The 13,649-nt window shown below is 38.8% G+C and overlaps 1 protein-coding gene across 1 annotated transcript in view; it reads right to left on the reverse strand.

The window, feature by feature from the left end:
- The window catches only part of nbeab (neurobeachin b), a 214,782-nt gene that overhangs the window by 75,884 nt on the left and 125,249 nt on the right, over nt 1-13,649 (reverse strand). The window contains exon 38 of the mRNA XM_026191618.2: nt 1,591-1,715. Within this exon, the coding sequence (XP_026047403.2) occupies nt 1,591-1,715 (125 nt within the window). The remainder of the gene's footprint in view (nt 1-1,590; nt 1,716-13,649) is intronic.

Consider the following 13,649-nt stretch of genomic DNA (forward strand, 5'->3'; position numbering starts at 1 on the left):
AAGAGGGCCATCCGACCGCAGGCGATCCCTTTCACTTGACAAGTTTATACATTATTCCGCTCATTAAAACCACCGCATGCCAGCAGGACTTCAACAAGTCTTCCGTCAACCTCATTGAGGTCCTAATGTCACATTGCAGAAAGAAAACTGAAAGCTCCAAAACATTCTGGTGAACGAATGACGTAAATAGCAAGTAAAGTTCACAGTATGACAGGTGTTACCTGAGTCAGTAAAGCAGCTAATTCAATTCAATTCAATTCAATATTATTTATATAGCGCCAAATTACAACAACAGTTGCCTTAAGGCGCTTATTATAAAGGTAAAAACCCTAGATTAATACAGAGATAATGCATACTTTGAGCACCTGCACAGTGAAGTTTGACAAATAAAAATGTGTCTGGTTTGTAACTGATATATTGTTTTCTTTTTCTTTTTCATATGAACTGAGTTAAAGTTATCTTAAGAACAATAAATGAATAACAAAATACAGTAAATGTCAGTGTTGAGTGGAAGGTGAGTGGGAGGAGAGTTTATTGCGGATGTTCTGATCTGTTAAGCATTTAGTGCCACTTTATTTATTGGTAGGCAGGATTGATGCAACACAATGCAATTTCTTCATCAAAGATTCTTAAAAGCTCTTTGATATTTTTAAGTGGATTAAAAAAATACTAATTTAACATTAATTGACTTGAGCCCTTCTTACAATGGAAGCAATAAAAAGCTGAAAAGCCATGTTTGTACTTATCGAACGTAACAGTGGACCACTATAAAAAAAAATGCTATTTCTATATGGGTGGAGCATCATCCACTGAAACACCAGCTCATTTTCATGTACAGAGTTGCCATGATGTACATACTACAGCAGCCATGATAGCGCAAGAGCTGAATGTAGCCAGATGACATCCCGAACCCAACCCACCAGTCTGTTCAGTAGCTCAAAACTGAGGCACAATGAGGTCAGGGAACATTGTCGTGATCATGCATGCGTCTGCAACCATTATAACAAGGCTACGCTGACCACAAAGAGTTCCCTGCTTTCTGTTTTCCATAAAGTTAAAATGGGTCTTACTCTATTAATTTCAGCCTCAATACATTCAAACTTGTGCCATTAAACATCTGCGGTGCTATTCAATTACAGACAGGAGAGTATTGCCAAGGGATTTTAACAGTACTGAGTAGCTTTTAAAAGTCAGTGTGGCAGGATATAAAGAAATAACCGACAAAAGGTGGTGGGCAATGCTGCAAGGCTGCCTCGGTCAATGAGAAAGGTTTGAGGCATGAAGAAGAAAATAATAAAGCGGGAGAGCCAATTTGCTCTAGAGTATGTGTTGCAATGATAATAAAAAGTGCAATAAAATGGATGTGTCATGTTCAATTCACAGGACTCATAAAAAATGTTACCTATAAAAATTTCTGCTAAGCAACATGTTAAACTATATGGACAAGCGGAGGCTAAACTTTAATCCTTTTTCAAAAATGTTTTAATGGCAGCATTGAAGCATTGAAATGGGATAATGCTGGATGTGAATTTTTAGTCGCCTAATTATGAAAACTTTCTTTTTTTAAATGCACATCCCATAAAAACTCACCATACTCTTGCAGTTCCTTGCATACGACATCTAGGTGGGTGGAGCCAAATGGGTTTCTGACAAATCTCCGCCTTCGCCGCAGGTCATCTTCCCAGTAGTCAAGACGCCAGAAGTCATGCAGCTGACTATGGAGGAGACCAAAGGACAGGCAGGTTAGACAGAGCAAACAATGATGAACTGATTACACCAGCCACGTTCTTATCAGAGGAAAACATCTTGTGGAGAAAAACCAGGCCATAGTTAGAAGGCATATTAAGCTGGGCCTCTGCATACTGCATGCACCGACCTACTAATGTTAGTCCTGCTAATGCTATAGCATCAGAAGAGCAGGGAGCAGCAGCAGCCGCTGCACGCATAAATCACCAGTACTCCCATTAACAAATACAGCATCAAATTACAAGTATAAATGGCACAGCTTGCCTCCTTTTTACAATGTTTTTTAACAAGTCTTGTAAATCAAAGGTAGGAACCTCAACGCAGACAGCGTGGAGTTTAATGATCGGGGTCTTGAGGCGGTTGAGGCATGAGCCTATAAAACAAGCCCCCTCCCTGAGTATGTGGAGCCATGATTAAAATAATGTGCTGAAATATTCATTGAAATGATTCCCAGAGCCCTGGAGCAACCCAATAGAAAATTGCATTTTTATTCATTATTAATAACAGCGAATTAGGGTGGTAAAAAAAAAAAAAGACAGAGAAAGAAGAAAACAGTTCCAGCATGTGGTAACCATCTTTGTAAATGATTATTTCAACATTAGTGAGGACCTGGGATAATTTTATTGCTTGCAGCTAATGCAAACCATTAAGCACCACAACCAGCATTAGGTTTCTAAGTGCTGCTTGTTCCAACTGCACGCTAGCTGGAGCTATTTCAAAGCCTTTATGTTTCCTTTAGAGGGGAATACAGCAAGACAAGTCTTGCTTTAATTTACCTTTACCAAGGAGAAGGAAAAAAATTGCATCAACTCTAGCTGACAGACGAGAAATCCTTACATCAGCCATTCCAATTTTAACCAAATGTGAAGAAATAACATATTTTTCCTTCGTTTTGTTCTCTTTAACAATGACACTATGTGCGAATAGGGCAGCACACTTCTGTACCTCAACATTTGAGCTCATTTATTATACAAATACAGGGCATCTGTAGATCTAGAAACAGAATAAATCTAGAAACAGGCGCTCAAATCTCAAAATAAAACCTTGGACGGGATATTGAGTGTTCAAATGCAAGCTGAGATTTTCCTGTGTGTGCTGGATACAGTAAGACCCTGGCAGGCAACCGTCTATTTCATTGTATAGTTTCTGCCCCCTTCCCTGCTACAGTACTGAGGGAGTCTAAACAGATTAAAGTGTTAGAGGGGATCACATCACAAAATACAGCCTTCTTGCTCCATAAATATAATATCTACCAGTGTCAGAAATCAAGAGGCTCAGGAGACTTAGCCGGGCTCTGACAGCAACATGAGCTCAGTTTCAGTTAAGTATCAATCAAAACTGAGTGTATATGTGTGTGTCTGTGTGTGTGTGCACATGTTGTATGCGCAAAGTATCATGAGCTGCTGTATGCAAAGCAACACTGAACGCCTTGAGCTTGTCCCCTGTCAATCTCCCTCAAAGCCTCACTGAAGAAAAGAGAGATGTCAGTGGGTGGAAAGGAGACACCCACGTAAATGATATTGTAAATGCGAGATTACACAGTGTGAAAAATGTAAATCCACTGCAGGCAACTGGGCGATTACTGTTGAAGATTATGTCCCCTAATTCTTAGTACAAATACACAGCAGATGCCAGTGGGGGATAAATCTGCCTCTTTGAAGAGTTCCCTGTAACAGCATTAACTAAATTTGCTGCATTTTACACAAAGTGCTTGTTTGCTTATTTGAGTACAACTTCAAGCCAAAATATCTTCATTTGTCTTTAACAGCAAGAAAATACACAACAAACCAGACCTCAATCAACTGATTAATGAGTTGGACGCCGGCATTTTTTATGTCTCCTTGCCTGTTTCGGCCTGTGCAGATGGTTTCAGTTTAAATCTGCTGTTTGAGGAGGAACTGTGATATTCTACACTATGTGGTCAGTGCTATACCGGATTTGGACTGTGCCAAAGTACTGTGCTGAAGGAACCTCCTCTCTGAGGGTGGTCCAAAAACTGCTCAGGAGGATTGCAATCCTGATGGGGATACACAGTTTGATGGCATCGAGCTTCCAGCTGCAGCTCTCCAATAGGGAAATGGCAATGAAACACTAAAGAGCACGTCCATGTCTTATTAAAAGCATTGTAAGAAATGAGAGTTTGTTCCCCCCCAAATGCAGCAATTTCCTCATCCATGGGCCTGAATAGCAGATTTTAAAAGTGCACTTGGATAATGTATGCACACATTTTTACTGTTTAATATGCTGCAAAAGCTAACAATCAACACCAGTCTCTTCATTTTTAAAAAAAATTCAGATAATCAATTTTTAATATAAGTAATAAAACACAAATCCAGCTACAGAATCATTAATAGAAAGATAGTGTGTTGTCTCAGTAACAAATTGTCCATCCAACATCATTCATTAAGGGATGGCTGTAGACCTTTCTTATTTGACACATCAAATGTGTCTGGCTTCATGACAACCATAAAGAATTGCTGTGAGCCGGCCGCTAGAAACTGGCAAAATTTATTAGTCCCATCACCCATCAATCACCCAAATGGATTTCAAACCGCATTTTAAAAGCTAATTTTCCAGCACTGATAACCTACAGGAAACTGGAACACCATTATTTATGGCCGCTTTCAGACTTGCTAAGTGCAGTAAGATAAATTTGTAACAGGACTATTGTCTATTCTCTGCTCTTTCAAATATGTATTTAAAGGGCATCTTTCCTCAGGGAGCCAGTGTTGAGGTCTTTGAGATGAACACCTAAGTATACGTGAAACGTAGGTTGTTGAAAAGAGAAAGCTAACTGGCGTAATTCAAAATAATAACAGTTTCTAGGAAATTATATCATTCCAAAACATTTTGGCTTACATTGGGTTGGAGGGTGAAATCTATTTTATGTTGCGGTTATAAAAGGACAGCAAAAACTCCATAGTTTCCTGAAATATTTCTGATTATTTGGCAAATAGTATCAGTGTTTATTAAAAAGGTGAAACTGTGCCAGGCAATTAAAATCATCTTAAATGTAATAAAACTATGTAAGTGATGGATTAACACATTGAAAAGTAACACATTTCTGTAAACAACAACAACAACAAACTATTTATATTGCACATTTAAAAACCAGTGGTGTACCAAAGTGCTTAACATGCAAGAGAGTAGGATGAAGTAACAGGGAAGGATGAGGGCTATGGCAAGGTACCAAAACATGCTAGCAGGTTGAATGGCATTAAAAACACAAAAGCAAAAGAATTGCATATAAAAGCATAAAAGAAAACTAAGTGTAAAGGATAAAAAATTTTTTTTTAATGATTAAAAGTAATTAAGAATAAGCCGAAGATAAGAATAAGCATTAAGCTAACTAACAAGCAAGCGTTAACTAGTAGAAAAGGCGAGGCTAAATAAGTGGGGTTTTAACCGCGATTTGAAGGAATGGATAGAATCAGACTCGCGTATAGCGATGGGGAGGTTATTCCATAAATCTGGTGCAGCCAAGGCAAACGCTCGGTCACCTGTAGTCTTCAGCCGGGATCTCGGCAGTACCAAGAGTGACTGGGAAGATGATCTTAGTGCTCTAGTAGGGGTGTATAATTTAAGCAGCTCAATGAGGTAGCTTGGCGCTATATTGTTAATAATTTGGAAGGTAAGCAGCAGGATTTTGAATTTAAAGCGATACTTAATGGGAAGCCAATGCAGATCAGCAAGGACAGGGGTAATAGAGACACGCCGCCCACTACCAGTAAGGAGACGAGCAGCCGGATTCTGAACAATTTGGAGTCTATGGATAAGAGTAGAGTTAAGACCGAAGTAAAGTGAGTTACAATAATCCAACCTAGATGTCAAAAGGCGTGGATAATCTTTCCAAGGTCCCTATGCAGAACATAGTGTCTGGCCTTGCTAATAAGACGCAATTGATGGAAGCAAGATTTAACAACAGAAGACACTTGTTTGTCGAACTTAAAGAGCTATCCAAAAATACAAATATCCAAATATTTACCTATAATACAGTTACAGGAATAAGGCAAAAACATTGATACAGCAATATAATGTATCACTTCCTCTGGCAATTACAGACAAATTGACACCAAATACTAGTATTTGCATTAAAACAGACAGGCACAGTCAGTGGATTTTGCCACAAATTTGCATCACTACTTCATGACTCATTGTTGTAAAGCTTATCAAAGGAATGAAGGGAAAAGCGACCATAAACTGACTGGCAATACAGAAAAAGACATTCAGAGAGCCATAAAAGCAGAAGGAGAGGAAAGTCATCTAGAAAACATAACAAACATCTATAAAACGTAAGAAATAATAATGATAGTGTACATAAACTGACAAACCAATGTGGCAAAATGCTGTGTTAGGAAATTGTCATTCTTCTGGGCAACACATTGGAAAACTTCAGTTCAGTTCGATTCTGTTCAACCCAATTTTACCCAATCCAAGTCGCCTCAAGGGGCTTTATATTGTAAGGTAGACCCTACTATGATACATACAGAGAAAAACCCAACAATCATATGACCCCTTATGAGCAAGCACTTTGGCGACAGTGGGAAGGAAAAACTCCCTTTTAAAAGGAAGAAACCTTCAGCAGAACTATGCTCTGGTAGGGGCAGTCGTCTGCCGTTGGGGTGAGGAGACAGGACAAAAAAAGGACAAAAAAAAAAAACTGAATGAGAGCCAGAGATTAATACCAACTAATGATTAATGATTAACTAAATGGGTCATATTTTGAGTTGCTTTGTGGTTTCTACCGCTATTTCATAATCAAACAATATTTTCATGACTTGCATCTATAGGTTCTTTATAAGGTAGATAATTGATGAAAACTGAAACTTTAAAATCGTCAAATGGGAATTTTCACACAGACTTAAGTTGCAAAATTCTATATAGGGATATACAGTTAGGTCCATATATATTTGGACATTAACCCCAAGTTTTTTTTATCTGTTTACTAAAACAATTACAGTAAGTCCAATTACTGTTATATAACAGACATGGACATGTGTAGACTCTCAGCTTTCATTTGAGGGTATCCACATTTAAACTGGATGACGAGTTTAGGCGTCTCAGCTCTTTAACATGTACCACCCTCTTGTTTTCAAGGGACCAAAAATAATTGGACAATCGACTCAAAGGTAACTCATGGGCAGGTGTGGGCAGTTCCTTCATTATGTCATTGTCAATTGAGCAGATAACAGGCCAGTTGATTTGAGGTGTGGTGCTTGCATTTGGAAGATTTTGTTGTGAACAGACAATATGCAGTTAAAGGAGCTCTCATGTGCGTGAAACAAGCCACCCTTAGCCCTTACATGTATAGTGGTCACTACAGTGGACAGCTATTCAAAGACTGTTTTCTTGTATTTGTGTCAGTGTTGATGGTATACTTGCCACCCCCTGGTCAGTCAGTTGTCCACCTAAGTGGACATGTAAAAAACTTTTTGAAAAGTACGTTTAAAAAAATAAAGTTCAAAAATATTTTTTACTGCCTAAAGATTAATAAAAATACTTAAGAAAAAGAAATACCAATTGATAATTCATGCATGAAAGGATTAAGCTGTGAAAACAGAAAAAAAAAATCAGAGAAGTTGCTACGATATTAGGAGCGGCAAAATCATCCTGAGAAAGAAAGAAAGGACGGGTGAACTCGGCAACGCAAAAAGGCCTGGACGTCCATGGAAGACAACAGTGGTGGATGATCGCAGAATCACTTCCATGGTGATGAGAAACCCCTTCACAACAACCAGCCACGTGAACAAAACTCTCCAGGATGTAAGTGTGTTGATATTGAAGTCTACCATAAAGAGAAGACTACATAAAAGTAAATATAGAGGTTCACTGCAAGGTGCAAGCCACTCATAAGCCTCAAGAATAGAAAGACTAGATTGGACATTGCTAAAAAAAAAAAAAAAAAAAAATCTAAAAAAGAAAGATTACTACATCATCTGAAAAACAGTGGAGGAAGTGTGATGGCTTGGGTGTGCATGGCTGCCAATGGCACTGGGACACTAGTGTTTATTGATGATGTGACACAGGACAGAAGCAGCCAGTTGAATTCTGAGGTGCTCAGAGACATACTGTCTGTTCAAATCCAGCCAATTGCAGTCAAATTGATTGGAAGGTGTATCATAATACAGATGGACAATGACCCAAAAAACAGAGCCAAAGCAACCAAGGAGTTTATTAAAGCAAAGAAGTGGAATATTCTTGAATGTCAAAGTCAATCACCTGGTCTTAACTGAACTGAGCATTTCATTTGTTGAAGACTAATCTTTGGACAGAAAGTCCCACAAAAAACCAACAACTGAAAGTCGCTGCAGTTAAGGCCTGGATGAGCATTAAAAAGGAAGAATCACCAGCATCTGGTGACGTCCTTGACTTCCGGCTGTCAATGCCAGCAAAGGGTTTTCAACTAAGTAGTAGAAATGAACATTTTATTTTCAGTTATTTAATTTGTCATGTTACTTTTTCAGCACCTGAAATGTGTTAAAAAGAGAAAGCTTTAGTTCCTCACATATTAGGCAATCTTTTTGTTCAACCCACTAAAATAAAAGTCTGCACTTCAACTGCATCTGAGTTGTTTCATTTAAAATCAATTGTGACAACGTGCAGAACCAAAATTAGAAAAAAGTTATCTCTGTCCAAATATTTATGGATCCAACTGTCGAACTAAAATGTCAGCATCCATCTATAGCCTTTGAGATGCAATGCATCTTTTTTGGAGCAATGGCCTAACACGTTACAGGCCAGCTACTTAAGAGTCCTCAACACTAACTGAAATATGCACCTATTTCTCTGTAACTTCACATCTGTAAATGTAATAAAATGTATAATGCCTTAGAGATAAGTGACCACAGTGATCTGTTGTCAAAAGCAATAATTAACTTCATGTTTTTCAAGCCATTTAAAACAGAATGGCTCATAAAACTTGCACAGCGCTCGATTGCAGACAGATGAGTTTCTCATGGTTAAAGATTTTCTTTTTATTCTATTTATGCTCAGAGGGGATTTGTGTGAGGCAGTCGGGAGGAAGGACAGGGACATGCTGATTCAATAAAACACCATTATACTCCTTTTAAAAAGCTTCCATTGGTGACATGAGTAGGGGGTAATTATAATAAATGCCAGTAATCACAGACAATTCTATTCAAAGGAGCAGCGACTGGTTTCTGTCTCACACACACACACACGGACACTGAAAACACGCCAGTTTTTAGTGTAATTCTGAGGACAAGTGGTCTTTTCTTTTTCTGTTTGCCAACCTAACAGGCTCTGACTATGTGATCTAAAAAGTGTGAACTAAAAAGTGCACGAGGAACGTGTTTGAAATGTCTCAGTTAAGGTAAAAATTGAGCTAAAGTAAAATAAGGAGACAGTAATAAATAGTTCACTTGTTATCTAGCTGCTCAACCAGTAATTTCTGCCATAGTAGTCAGTTCTCGTTCGCCCATTTAACACTGATTTATTGAAACCTATCCTTTGTGTACATTAAAATGACAACCAGACATGTGGCACTGTAATGACAGGGACCTCACACGCCATGAAAGCCATCGGGCAGCCTGCAGAGGCTGCAAACCAAAGCGAAAAAATGTGAAAACATCTTCTGTCAACCAGCACATTCTTCTTCTTTTTGGGGATTTTTATGCAGCATTCACCAACATTCTGCTGTTAGATTAAAAAACTAAAAAGACACAAAAAAGCACCCTGTGCATGAAAGTTGTGACTGGCAACCATATGGTGATGAGCCCGTTGCGTTCAAAGTAAACTATAAAGTAAGGAAAAAAATACAGAGTAATTTCCTCTATAAAAACACACCAAGTCTGATCATGTGTCTCTCGAATGCCAAGTGTTAAGTGACTGTATGGCCAACATCATGATTAGATTATCACAAAGGGCTGCAAATGGCACACAATACTTTCATCTCTTTAATTTCACCATAGCTTTTCATCGCTGTTCTCAAGACTGCCGCAGACTTTAGGTTACGAAGCTGAGATCGAAATGCTTCGGGTTACTGGATATGACTTTTCTTTTGTTGATTAAGAGATAGAATGGAAACACACTGAAGAACGTTATTGGACAAAGACAAAAGGACACAGCGGCAACAAGATTAACTCCAGGTCATCTGGCATAATGAAGACAGACATACGAGGGATGAGGAGCCACATTGTGCTGTTGGTGAGCTCCCCTGGATCGCCAGCTTTCCGGAACCTATCTTTCACTGGAAATGTGGCACAGTCAAGCAATGCCCAGCTCAATTTCAACGCCCACTGAAATTGATGATTGCGTGAATGGGCCTCTTTCCAGAGATAATTAGCACAGCGTACAAGGTTAAGAGGGCCCCAAGGGAAGAGAGCCTGGTGTAGGTCAAGAACGAATGTGAAAAAGAGAGGATAGAAGCGAGCGAGAACAAAGAAGCATCATGTTTTCAATAAGATCAAATTAATGAAGATTATAAAATGCACCCTCACTTAGAGGCTGTCTTAAACAGAGCTGCATTTTATTGATGTACATAGTAGATTAAAAAAATAAGGAAGAGCAGAAACCGCTTTGGTAGAGTGGATGGGAGATAAACATCTAAAGTGTGCATGTGAACAGAAAAAAAGCCCTTAGAGGTGAATTAATTTTATAGCAGCTTCTAAGATTCCCCTTTTGATTTTACAATATTTAACAGAGTACTTCAGATTAATCACAAGAATGTAGGATCATACACGTTTTGCTGCTCTGGACGTCAAGTATAAACGTGTCTTTGAATTATATCCAGTATGTTGCCAGATTAAATTTTGTTTTTACTGTCAGGCTCAATTGGGGACCTTGACTTTTGTTTTCTGCCCCAAAGGGATCATCAGACCTCAACCCTTGCAAGGCTTTAAGGATCTCTGAAAGTGCTCACACCCCCACTGTGGTAGTAGAATTCTATTAGAATTGATAACCCCTTTCAGGAAGGACCAAATACTGCGGGCACATTGTGAGTAAAAAGGTTCATTCCATCACAAAGTTATTATCCACGGGCAGATTGTTACCATTCATCACGTGCCAGAGATGAAACTCACTGTTAGTCAAGGGAAACGGCTGTTTCACTGCCTCGAAACAGATCAATATATGCCGCCATTTTCCTTTTGCTCCTCTGCTACAAAAAAGTAATTATACAGAAGAAATGTTGACAATCAATAGACTAGTCAGGTAAGGTTAAGGTCTGCTGTGGAGGCCAGCAGAGGCTCCTCCGTCAGCTGTCAGTGATGCTACTGAACTCAGACGCCCGCATGGGAACAAAGAGAAGCTTGTATGCTTCAGCTCCCTTTTACATTTGTGTTAGGTTGGCTGTGTCGAAACAGTTAGTATCAGTGCATGAAATCCAATGAATTTTCAAGTGTTTAAAGGTACGTGTGTGTGTTAATGTAATGCAATATTAAAATTAGACCTTTAAATATATAACAAAATATAAAACAATAACGCATATAAAAATAAAAAAAGAAAATGAACAAATACACCATTAAGCTGCCTTTTTTACTCTAACGGTGTATTCAAAAAGACTTTTGTTGCATAAAATAAAGTTGCAGTTTAACTTTGTCGAGAGAATTTATTGTGCTGTCACAGTACGGTAGTCCCGTGCTGCAAAAGTGCTGGACATTAGTCTTCAATGAATTCATCAGCATCGCCTTGACATCTACTTTCACTTTAGACGAGCCTGAACTTTATAATCCACTGGCAGGGTTCAGAGGTCAACAGCAGAGGGGACCAGAGGGCAGGGAAAATCACTCTCTCCCTGGAAAAAACTCTGACATCCAATTTTCAACTTGATTTATCAGTGTAAAGCTAAAATTGATAGGGTGTCATTACTGCACAGGGAGCTGTCTTGGAGAGATGTATCAAAGCCTCCTCATTTTGATTTAGCACAGCGGATCAATACAACCCTATACTGTTTCAATTTGAGGACTATTGATTTTTCTATGCTGACTCCATACAGAGGGACATTCATCATCAAGCAAGCATATAGTATGGATCCAACGGGCCACCATAGGGTCTGATCTGCGTATTTTTCAGGCAGATCATATGACTGTAGAGCAGCTGTTTTAAAGCCGTGTACAGATCATTTCCTTATTTACCGCTCTTGCTGTTGGTGCTACAACACAATTTCCTAAAACTGTTTGTTCTAAGGTGAACAACAACTTAAAATCAACTGGCTGCAGATACCAGGAATTCAAAAACAGAGAAATCTAATACTTGGGCATCTAATGAGCAAAGCTGCAAACATGCGGTTTAAAAAAAAAAAAAGAAAGAAAAAAAAAACACTAAACAAAGAAAAGTGTCAGTAGTCTGACTACTGCCTTCCTATGAATAATTTTGTTTATAATATATCCTACACTAATGATAAATATCCCTTGGCATGTCCCCAGGCAGAACTTGGGAGTTAAAGGCAAAGCAATCTCTGTGCAAGACGGTAAAAACAAACATTACTAACTAAAGGTTCACACACACACACACACACACACACACACACACACACACACACACACACACACACACACACACACACACACACAAAACAGACAGCCACCTCAAAATGCTTGAGGGCTTTATATTTTACAAGAGAAGCATAAATGGGAAAGTTAATGTAGCATTGAATAAGACTGAGCTGCTGAACTGCAACACTGCCTTGAGCTTGTGAGCATATTGCATCATTTTTCTTCACCAGCAGGTTACCATTAAATTTGAATTTGTTGGAAGTTTTGCGGTATCATTTACAATGCACCCACGCTCAATAACCTTTTGTTTCAATGCAAATGCTATGCCTCTGAGAGAAGCTCCATAAATATTTGAACAAGAGCCCAGAATTCAGTCCAATAGATTTCCATGGGTAGTTAAGGTTCAGTCAGTTTTAAGAAAATCTGTACTTGGACCCTGAGATCCTCACAGTCACGGTCAAAATATTAACATAATATTAAACACAGTGTTTGGATAAGGTCAGTTTTTCTGCCATTGTTCTGGAAGCAATTGCAATACATTATTGCCTCTAACAAATCCAAGTGTCAACGGGAAATTGCAGCATGTGATGTCAATATACATGCATTTGATAAAATTAGACTGGCTACTGCACACAATGTTCCGTGAGTAGAAGGATAAAGAACACATTTAGCTGCTTAGAACATCTACTGATTTTGATGGAAAATGCTCGAAACATTAAAAACATAAAATAAAGCTATAAAAATTAGTAAAACATTTTTTCATATTATGAGGAAACCTGGTTTAAGATCTGAAACAAATTCACGCTCAGCAAACCCAGTCGAACATCTGCACTGTATCGTTAAAACGTAATAACAAACTTAAAGCTACTGTTTCAGCAAAGATGCAAAAATTTGGCAAATAAGCAGCTGCGGTTTGTGTATAAAGTGGCAGACTTTCTCTCAACTGGCTGCTCTTGAATTCATTTTATGTGAACAAATTTACTACTACTGTGCATTTCTACAACTGGCCTGTATAATGTGATGTGGATATTTAACTCAAACTGCCTGAGGCTTTCCCTGCACCAAGTCATTGCTCATAGTTCTGCTATTATAAAAAACTGCATGCTTTTTGTCATATCTGTAATTCCCAGCCATAAGCCCAGAAGAAAACAAAACAGCTTGCTGTGACTCCTTTGTTTGTCTAAAATAACTAGCTGTCAATGCTTCTAACCAGCCCTGCATCCATGGGACCATGTGGATGATAGTGAAAAGTAAGCAGCAGAGTGGGAGAGCTGGTGGTTGTTTTAACAGGGCCCATGGGGAAGGCTGCAACTACCACCAGGTGCTGGGCTGTGTTACTGAGAGGGTCAATGAATGCCTGGACAATGCTGCAGAAACACCCCAACCCCCGTCTTCCACCCTGGTATGTTAGACGACTGGCCAATCAGCTGTCCCCAGAGGATTAAGCCA

The sequence above is a fragment of the Astatotilapia calliptera genome, chromosome 14 (assembly GCF_964374335.1).
Source record: "Astatotilapia calliptera chromosome 14, fAstCal68.1, whole genome shotgun sequence".
NCBI lineage: Eukaryota > Metazoa > Chordata > Actinopteri > Cichliformes > Cichlidae > Astatotilapia > Astatotilapia calliptera.